General features: G+C 28.6%; 1 protein-coding gene across 1 annotated transcript in view; it reads right to left on the reverse strand.

Moving 5' to 3' along the window:
* Positions 1-9,148, reverse strand: part of LOC108568864 — a gene marked incomplete at its 5' end in the record, with an annotated part of 72,612 nt that extends 63,464 nt beyond the window's left edge. The window contains one exon of the mRNA XM_017930211.1: positions 8,957-9,148. Coding sequence (XP_017785700.1) covers positions 8,957-9,148 — 192 coding nt within the window. The remainder of the gene's footprint in view (positions 1-8,956) is intronic.
* Positions 9,149-11,464: the final 2,316 nt, after the last annotated feature.

The following is an 11,464-nucleotide window of genomic DNA, read 5'->3' on the forward strand; positions in this document are numbered from 1 at the left end:
TACTAATTTAAAGAAAATTATAACAAATTAGAAGGAAAGTAGCTTTAATTTAAATATTTAATAAAAAAATCGTAGGATATTTCAAATTTTTATTTGCAACATTACTTAATACCAATTTATATGTTAATTTTATTAATAAATACTAAAACTAGTTATTATAAGTAGAGACGTAGTCATTTATACTTTTCGTTACACATATTTGAATGAAATATAAATGGACATTATATTTTTGTCCATTCATTTTTCTTAATATTAATCAAACAATTTTGACATTATTTTTATTAGATTAAATTGTTGAAATTTACAAAATATAATTAAAATTAAAAAAATATGAATTTAAGTTTAAAAAAAAAAATAAAATAAATGCATAAATTAATTATACATGTTTGAAAGAAACACAAATATCTACAAACATATCAGACTGTTTTTTTTAGAAGAAAACCTAGTTGTTATTCGTGTTCCGCACTTTAAAATTAATGGTTTTCGGTGGATTGTCTTGAATTCTAAAACCTGCATGCATGTACGCATCCTTTATTTTCATTCCATTCTTTTATTGAACGTTCGAACTAATAATGTTATCTTGTTCGGCTGTCAGTTATGGTTAACATATTTGGGTCAATGCGTATGCACGGAGCATGTAATTTCGTTAAATAAATTTCCAAATAAAGTTTCTTGCAGGAAATACCCCAATGTTTGTATATGGAGCTTGTTTGGAAATGTGTGTTTTTCTGCATGTTACTCCCACGTCGATGCACACCTGCGTTATTGCATTTTCAATGAGATTTAAACTTTATTGTTACTGCGCACAAATCCATCCATACTAACTTTATTTTCTAGTATATAAATATATACTTTTACTATAGTTTGCGGATGATAAAATCCAGTTTGTATATGTATTTATTTAACTTTACAACTATAGTGTCATAATTAGATCATCCTATTTCTTATTTTTTTATAAGATCCGTAAAAAATACTACAATATGTTTGTTTTATTATTAATTAATATTCAATAAATTTAAACTCGATATTAATTAATAATAAATTAATTATATAATGATTCAAATCTAATAATCGTAATTTGCATTTGAGTAAATTGATTTTCATTGATCAAATACTACAGTACGTATATTATGTTAGTTATTTAGTTAAATGTAATTGCTTATTTCAACCTGACTAAGCTATGAATGAAATCGTATAAAAACAAGCAAAAACATTTGGAAACCGTGGCGTTCAAGAATTGAAGTTCTAATATATTTCATAATTTAATTGTTAGATATCACTTCAAATTTTATATATATTATAATAGCTCTCGTAGCATTGAATAGAAAATGCATTTTAGTAAACTTTTTTAATAGGTAGTATCTTGAAATTAGTTAATTACTTCAAAAAGGTTGCCGTTAACCCAATTTTGTCCAATCTTAAACAAAGAAAAAAAAATATTGATTTTATTTTAAAAATAATATAGCACTTTTTTTCAAAACACAAAAATTCGGTAATTTTTTTCTAAGCACAATTTATATTTACATAACGTAAGATGTTATCAATTCTTTTTGGAAAATGTCCAGTACTATTAAATTGTACACTCTCTGGGAGTGCAGTTTGCCCTCGCCGTATCTTATTTGATCTAAATAAGTACAATATGTATATTGTAATCTCCTCTGAAGTTATTTTTTTAGCCAGATGATAGTTGTTACAGTTTCCATATATGATGACAATTTCTTGCCATGAATAGCAATAAAATAAGTTTTCACAGATTGGTCACTCCACCTATTTTCTTGTTATAATTTTTGAACACACAAGAAGTAAATCATTGATTATATAAAATTGAAAGTCAATAGTACCTCTCGGTTTTTTTGATAATACATTTAACTATTATAACGGACACATCGAGAGTTTTCATCAAGTGCAGAGTAGATGTCTTTCTTTTATGATTATATAATAGAATTCTGCATATTTAAAAACAAATATACAAAGAAAAGTTTTAGCTACTTATCACTAGATTGTCGAAATTCAATAAATACTGATATATCTCTTTGATGGGCGATAGGACAAGCTTTTTACCATCTCTTGAACTCATTGAAGGGATGAATTTGATAGGTCAATAGAAGATGTTTATGTTGTATCCATACCATCCGATGTTGATTCACTTGACGAAGTTGTCTGGTTCAGTTGTCTGGAAACTTAGGAATTTCTGGCTCTTCAAATTATTAGAATCAAAAAGATATCAGAATTTACTATAGAATTAGTGCAATTCTTAATTAGATTTTTCTTATGTATTTTATGTGGACGGCGGAAATAATTGAGTATTGTGCAATAAACAAAAATTATTATTTGCTTATTAATAAAAAAAAAATAGGGAAATATATTCGAATTTCAATATTTAATATTTAAGATATATAAATGTGATATTGATTCGTAATTGCTTGGGGCTATGCACTGTTATGCATTATTTGTTTTGTAACAATTGGTTTATTTTGAAAAACAATTGCAAACTGTGCAGGCGGATCCGTTTTGCGAACTTCTATAATTAATAATAATGAAATATGCTGTTGGAAATTGATCAGACGTTTCCTCGAAAAATTAATCCCAATAATGAATTTGACCACGCAAATTTAATCCCTTCAGTTGCATTTAACCAAATTAGGATTACGGATAAATCATACCAACACGGGAATAATCTATAATCCACAATATGCCAATGCACGTATATTTCCATAAATTCATTGAGGAGTTTCAAACGCGTCTAATGCATTATGTTTGATATATTAGACATAAGTATGGATATGTCAGGAGTGCAAAATGTTATTGGATTGAATATAGTATCGTATCTTTTGATTACCGTTTGATTTTTGCAATCATTTCATTTTTTACATAAATCTAAAATAACAAAGTTTTTTAAATATTTCTATAAATTTGGTGAATGGAACAATTATGAAAAATAAACTTAAATTTAATTTTACAGAATAAGCTAATGCAATTTACTTACAATAATGTTAAGAACTAATGGTATGAAAAGTGTAGTTGACCGTAGCTTTCCGAATTATTCTGTTTCCGAACTTTTGTTTTATGATAATCTAAAACTTATTATTATTGTTGTTTGAATATTTAACACAAAAAACGTAATCTTCAAAGTTACTTAATAATATTTGAATAGACACAACAAATCTGGAAAATTATATTATAGAAATAATACAAAATATTTTCTCAGTACTTTTTTTTGAGAAATTGAATAATTATACAACCCAAATCGAATTCCCGATAACCATAATCTCGACAGTATCAAAATTCCGAACATTTCATAAGAAAAAAAGAACAGAAAACATGGAAAATTGTCGATACTAACTTTAATATTAGTATATTAATATATAAATTTACTATACTTATGGAAAATGATATATTTTTAACAATAACAATGGATTTAAGTTGATCCTAATGGAATGTCTTGTTAATTAAAGATAAAGTAAGCATAATCTGGAAATAATCACAAGAAAGAATAAAAAAAGAAGAATAAAAGAAGAATTTAAAGTAATAAGTAAATTTCTAGTAAATTTCCTATATATAATTATCCACAAAATTTAATTATTTGCTTCTAACGTTTAATGTTACACCCATGCACTATTACGAAGTTAAGAGTCGCCCACGTCAGTCGCCAATTATGTAACATGATCGACGGTGCTAGAGATCGATCGTTATAATATCTAATTACACCTGGACAGGGCGGGCGTCTTCTATATGCATGATTTTAGGTCACTATGAGAGGAAAAACTCGATCTCTATAGTTTCTCTTATAGAATTTCATTATGATTGAGTTGGTGCATAATTATCAGTCTTTTTTTAACAATATTTATTATGAAAAAAAAATACATAAACATTCTACAACAACATTTTTAAATTATTATTCCGGAACGCAGTCACTATCTAGTGTAGTAACTGATTCCCATTTGCAACTATAATTTTTATTAAAAAATGTAAACAAAACAGCAATTCTTATTAACACAAAACAAAATTCTTGTAAGTATTGTATATTTATTAATAGATTTATTTAATATATTGCAATAATTTCTCAAGTGTAGAATGAAATAGTCTAAAATAAAAAGTACAGCAACAGCTAATTCCCGTTAAAGCTGAAGTTATATAATGAATGGTGTATTATAAATTCAGTGTGATAAATATGGGAAGAATCTGTCGTTGAGGGAATCCCGTGCAGAGCGTGTACTGCGCAGATTTATGTAATGAATCGAATTTATCAGCGGCGAATGGATTCGGATGAGGGCCGTGAGGGTGCAGGCACGGATAGTGTTGGGCATTTAAACAGTTGCAATTATTTATGTTAATTTCGTGTGGCATATTAATTATATTAAAGCAGCAGATTGTTTAGAGGCGCCTCCGAACCGACGAAGACCTTCCTTTAATTTAATGTATGCAAGAACGTGCCGACCCGCAGAGCCCACGGAGGTCGCACTAAGTACTGCGCAAATATTTTTTGTTTGCGTTCCGTGATTTGTTTCGAGTAATTATTATCGAGGCCTTAATGGATATTTCGTCGCAGATACCCATTTCCATTCACAACAAAATCTTGATTAATTGAGTCGAGGTGCTATACTCTCTCAATACGCTCCTTCGTATTAACATTTTTTTTTTCACTCTTCATATATTTCAACAATATTTTACTACTGTCAATTAAAAACAAGTATTTTATTATCCAATTACTTTTTTATATGTATTTATTAATATTGTATATATGTTAAAGTTTATAATGTATTATAAATAACAATTAAGTCATTAACTAGTAATACTAGTTTTAGGTGTTAACTATTTGGGTACTACAAAGAAAAGACAGCATATTTTGTTCAGGTGCATCAGATTGGCGAGATTGAAGTACGAGGCATATCTCGGGAGATTGCTGCAACCATAGACTTGTATTGCTACAATTTTGGACAGTACAGAAGACTGGAGCATTATATATGTATCAAGGGTGCTCTTGAAGAAGGCGAATGAGAAGAGTCCTAATGGAGACCAACACTGACACATATTAATGAAAGGAGTGATGAGCTAGTGCACAAATACAATTAAGATTGCGGTGAAATACAATGATAGTACTTGTCCTACATCAGGGCTTCCCAAAGTGTGCGCCGTTTTGAATGTGGTGCTCTGGAGGATGAAGACGAAAGAAGCTTCAAGAAGGCAAATGAGAAGAGTTCTAGTGGAGACCAACACTGACACAATTTAATGAAAGGAGTGATGAGCTAGTGCACAAATACAATCAAAATTGCGGTGAAATATAATGATAGTACTGGTCCTACATCAGGGCTTCCCAAAGTGTGCTCCGTTTTGAATTTGGGTAGTACTGAGGGCTGCAGCATTATATATATGCCAAGGGTGCTCTGGAGGATGAAGACGAGTAAAGCTTGAAGAATGCGAATGAGAAGAGTCCTAGTGGTGACCAACACTGACGCATAATAATAAAGGGAGTGATGAGCTAATGCACAAATAGAATCAACATTGCGGTGAAATACACTGATAGTACTATTCCCATATCAGTGCTTCCTAATGTGTGCGCCGTTATGAATTTGGTCAGTACAGAGGACAGCAGCATTATATATATATATCAAGGGTGCTCTGGAGAATGAAGACCAGAAGAACTTGAAGAAAGCGAATGAGAAGAGTCCTAGTGGAGACGAATACTGCTATATATTATTGAAGGTGGAGATGAGCTAGTGTAGAAATACAATCAACTGGTAGTATTGGTCCTAAATCAGGGCAAAGTATGCGCCGTTTTGTCTTGGGAAGTCGCGAAAAAAATCTGATATATTAAATGCGCCGGAAACCGAAAAAGTTTGGAAACCTAGATGATTGATGAAGAAAGGAGGAGGTTTTAGTGGATAATAATACCACAAGGTTTTTCACTCCTCTACAACAAAAGTGTTAACTATTAATTTATAATATTTCTACCATAGTTTATAAAAAAAATAGTTGTGTTTTTTTCTTAATAAAGTGAAAATGTTTCTATTGCTAAAGAAATCAATATTTATAAATAATAGTTTTATGATTTTATAATTGATTCAAATTTAAACCATTAAAAATTTTATATAAATTAATATAACATATTAAAACTATAAATTTGAGTTCTTTCAATCAATTAACTAATAACCTAACAACGTAGGTTTTTATATTTATATAAATTGTATATTTAAATTTATTGAATATATTATAACCTCTTCGACAGCTTTAATTAAAAGTTCTCAGTATGCCTGTAATTTTTCTGACTCATTTCAACTGAAAACTTGAAATTATTCTCAACGAATTCGTTACATTCGTTTCAATTGAAACCAATTTAACTTTATAAATTATATTGTAGTGAATATATTTGTAAATATTACTATTCACATTTATTCAGTACAGGTTAAACCTTACAGTTAACAATTTATTTTCATAACAAAATTTTGTTTTCTTTTTATTTTAATAAGATTTGTTCTATAATTACATACATAAGTTTAAATTGATGAAATACTTCTTAAATTTTAAATAAAATATTCATCCAACATGTATATTTAATGAAACAAATTCGGACATTAGTACGTTATGAATAAGTCTATATCAAATAATAAAAGATACTGTCGGGATTATGGTTGTAGGGATTTTAATACTGTGGAGATAGACCCACACATTTTATATGTTTTCTGTATATTGGTTATATATTATTCATAAAAAAACATAATCTGATGAGTTGAGTAGGGTATAATTTATTATGTCAATAATCTTTCGAATAATTATTATCTGAACGATTTCCATTACGTTGAGAAATATTTATCGCTAAATATTTATGTTGAGAATATGATACATTTCTATTTTCTATATATTATCTGTTTGGGAATTTATGTGGTAATGCATATAGACGATATAGTGTCGGTCGATAAAAAGGGTCAACTAATACGATGCGTATGAATACATTTATATCTAAGTATTCCATTTTCTAAATTTGCGATTCCTATTCTTGAAAAATGTTTGTTAGATGTTTTCTAAGATATTTTCTATTATCTATTGAAATTCGTTCTTTTAGATTATCCCTATTTTTTAGCCTTTTCCAGACTGATTCGATTATTTCTGTTTTGTAGACAGAATTTAATACTTTTGTATATATTTTTTTGCTAAAATATATTCAGAAACTTAACGTAAAATTGAATACCCATACTAAATAAATGGTTTCCAAAGATACGTTTTATACCTATTTTTTATATTTACATAATTCGTTGCTAAAGGATATTCGAAAACCATCATCATAAGAATTAATGTAAAATTGGATTTCCATTCTGAATCAATTGCCTCCATTGATAAATTTTCTTCTTCATATAATTTTATATCTATTATTTTTATCTAAAGCCTATTTGAAAACTGAATTGTTCAAAAACTGAAACCATCAGAATTAATGTTGACTTGGATTTCTATACAAAATCAATTGGTAAATTTTCTTGATATAATTGGATACCTTTCTTTTACAATCTACAATTATAAATCGTTCCTTAAGGATATTAAAAACCAAATTGTTTGAGAACCGAAACCGTTTTCTAATAAGAATGAATGTAAAATGGTATAGGTCGATCTCGTTTTTTTATAGTTTATCTATTATGAGATTAAATTTAATCGAAATATAATTTCATCGAAATATAATAACAAGTACATATTTAATAAGAAACTAATAAAAATGAAGAGATTATTGAAAAATATCTTTATACGGTAATTTTACTACGTCAAGATGAAACAGTTGTTGCTACAAATCAATAGCAAACGTTAAACTAATCCTAATATTCATGTGTCATAAAAAACATGCATTTAGCATGGGCGAAATCACGACAGTATTAAAATCCCGATAACCATAATCCCGACAGTATAAAAATCCACTACTTACGAAGTAAATTATTATTATTAAGAGCTGGAATTTGTGATTAGAGGAACGACATTAAACATCTCATCAGACTTAATCCCGATTATCGGTATGTCGGGATTTTAATTGTCGGCATTTAGATTGGCTCCAATTTATGTTAGAAATTTAAAAGAAATGGCAGAATTTGTTCAATAAACCATTGATCATGATCTCAGAAAATCAATGTGGTCCAGACCTAAATCATTTGGATTATTACGAGTGAGAAGTTGTAGATAGACAGAGTGAGGTCATTAAACATCCCCATATCATTAAATATTCCTTTAAACTGCTACAATTAGAGTAATATCTGCTATGAATCAAAATCAAGTTTGTCGACAATTTAGAGAGACATTTATTGACCCTGACTGTGATTTTATTGAATGATTTTGCAAAGAATTTTGTAGTATTTATTAATTTTTTGGCTGTTCTTAAAAACCTTGAATTTGTTTTATGACAGTTCTGGATTTTGTTTATAAATACAAATAAATAAATATATAATAGTATAACTTGAGCAAATTACATAATATTAAATAAATTCGAAATGAAATGGTCAAAATATTGTATATAATATAAATAATACCTTGTTCTTAGAAGCTACTATTAAATAGGTTTGAGACCTATTGAACAGTGTTCCTTATAAAATTGATGAAACTAATATGAAAATCAGTTTTATTATTATTAAGATGAGATTAAGTAACTATTTACAATGTAGTCACGAATATGACTTGCACAGCTTTAATATAGATTGAAGTATATTCCATTGGCTTGTATTTGTGACATGGATTAAGTAGTAAAAGCCAACGTTGCATCCACCTATAAAATCTCTTTTTTAATGCGACCGTAAAATATTCCCGTACGCTATGTTCCCAATTTGTAAACGAGCTCCCTTATTAGCAATGAACTCTTGCCAAAGGGTCAACTAATAAGGTAAGAGATGAGCAGTTGAGCTATTAGAGATGCATAGTTGCAAAGTTTATCGAAGCCATTAGAGGCGGGTAAAAGGATTAAAGTGAGAGACATGAATAATGCGCATACCCCTAAATCGACGTAGATAATGTAGAACGGATACGGAAGAACCATACATATGGATGTGAGCCACGTTCCAACGGCGCAAACGAAAGCTGGAAGACGCATCCTCGTAGGATGTCTGATCATCCTGTACCTATCCCAAGCAGTCAGGACCATCGTCAAAGTGCTCACGTAGATGGGAATATCCTGAAACAAAAGAAGAAATAAGTAAATAGAATGTGGAAGAGAAAGCAGAAACAACAAACATTAAACGGTTTCCGATAATACACTGAAGCACTTGAAAGCAATTTGAAATGCGAGTCGATGATGGAAGAGGGTCGTAATAAATAAGAAAGGTGAAATTAATAAAAAAAAAATCCCCGGACAGAATATTCAAGTTGTAAAACGACGATTCCTATCCGCTATATTGTTAATAATCGATATTGGAAACCTGCATGTAAATACAATTACCCAACAATATTGGCTTCGGTATTTCCATGCATCTTTTTCTACCCCCCTCCCAAATGAACTATCGACTACTGTTTTTCTTCTAATGAACTTTTGAAACTCAATTATAACGTAACTTTCGTAACTCTTTTTACCAATTGGTTGTATGGCGAGAACTAACGAGACAACATATCTAATTACTTCAACTCTTTAACAAAATATCGTTAATTTTCCCGAGAGTTTCTAAAAGCAACATAAACTTACTTTAATTCAAACATAAATTGGAACAAATATAATGGTAATTTAGTAGACCAATAACACGTAGAAACTTTTTGCTTACAACGCCAATTTTGGCATAATTCATTTATTTTTCTTGATAAATTCTAGATTAATAGTACAATATACTATAGTAATTTACTTTATTAATACGATCAATGTAATTAGCTAATTTGTCATTAAGTTCATTTACAAATTTAATATTATTAACTGATACATTCGAGAACCGTGTTTCTACCGTATATTTATATTCAAATGTAAAATCATATGCATATCATTAATTTACATTTATTGATTTTACAGAATTTAACATTAATATACAGTAGAACAGAATTATTAAAGATTTATATCAATTTATTGTTGATATAAATCTCTTTGGTCCTTTTTTTTTGAGGATCAAACCAACTTTTTCGTATCGGGTTTTCGTGATACAGGCGACTATATATTATCGAACATAATTAGTATTCTATTGTCGGAGATTCGAAATTATGTTCGGGAACCGAGGTGGTTGTTTAAACAAAATATAAAACTTATTCATTTGAGAACATAATTTCTACTTTATAATTGTATTCAAATTTAAAATCATATTCACATTTTCAATTACTATTTACTAAATAAATTTATTGATTTTATACTATTTTTTTTTAAATTGGTTTATGAGGCATCGACAGCTTAGGTCATTAGCCTCTATCGCAATCACAAAGGACACATACAAAATAAAGCAACAAGTAAGTTCAAATAAATAAATTAAATATAAATATAAGTAAAATAGGTAAAAGTAACATATTAAAATCAATAGAGTGGACAGTACATCATTTATAGGTGTCGTAATAGTCCCGACTCGTTTAAAAATGAAAGGATAGATTCGACGGACTCCCTCTTGTTGTCGGAAGTTCATAGTCATGTCGAGTGTCATGCCGAATATTTTTATATTATTAGTATAATTTTTCAAATCTTCTAGTTTTGTTTATCAAACAATCGAAATTTTGTTCATGAACCTAGTTGTATTCGATTATATTAAAAAAAACTGATGCTTTCAAACAGTTTGCATTATCGGATAATAGAAAGGATGTTCAGAAGTCGAGGTGGTTTTGGCTATTTTAAAAGGTTGCCGGGAACTGATGCATTAGAGAACCGAGTTTCTAATGTATAATCTGTAATTTCACAAAATAAGTGTTACCATTTTATTTCGTATCTTTTCATGTTATATCAGTAATGATTTCAAAGAGTTTATCTAAATCATTCATTAACTTGATTTTATTTCTATTGAAATTTTAATATTATATAAAAACATATTATATTGTGGTATTACGTTAATTACTAATTAAAACGCAGCGCGTTTCTATTCTGGAATTAGAAGTTAAAATCCAGTACATTTATATGTGAATCATGTCAATATCAAAGAAACTACTATCTTCTAATGTAATGTATCTAGTAAATGCATACATATTGTTGCGTGGAATGCAAATGGACTTGTACAATATCAGCATGTACTAAGTACCCACATTAAACCGAAGAAAATGTACAGAATATTACACTAGTATCTAAAACAAATCTTACGTAACAGAGATACTTCGAAAGCAAATAATAATTCTATAAGACACATCAATAGTAAAATATAACTAACATAATTGAATAATAATTATACAAAGAAATCTAATTAAGTATTACTAATCATTTAAACACATTCTAGTAAAATTACAATATATATGTTTTATTAAGTTTTTTGTTTTTTGAATTTCCTTATGTAAAAATTCTCATTTAATATTGCCCAACTCTTTTTACTTTCATTTATTCACAATCAGTTTTTTC

The sequence above is a fragment of the Nicrophorus vespilloides genome, unplaced genomic scaffold (assembly GCF_001412225.1).
Source record: "Nicrophorus vespilloides isolate i.1.1-1 unplaced genomic scaffold, Nicve_v1.0, whole genome shotgun sequence".
Lineage (NCBI taxonomy): Eukaryota > Metazoa > Arthropoda > Insecta > Coleoptera > Silphidae > Nicrophorus > Nicrophorus vespilloides.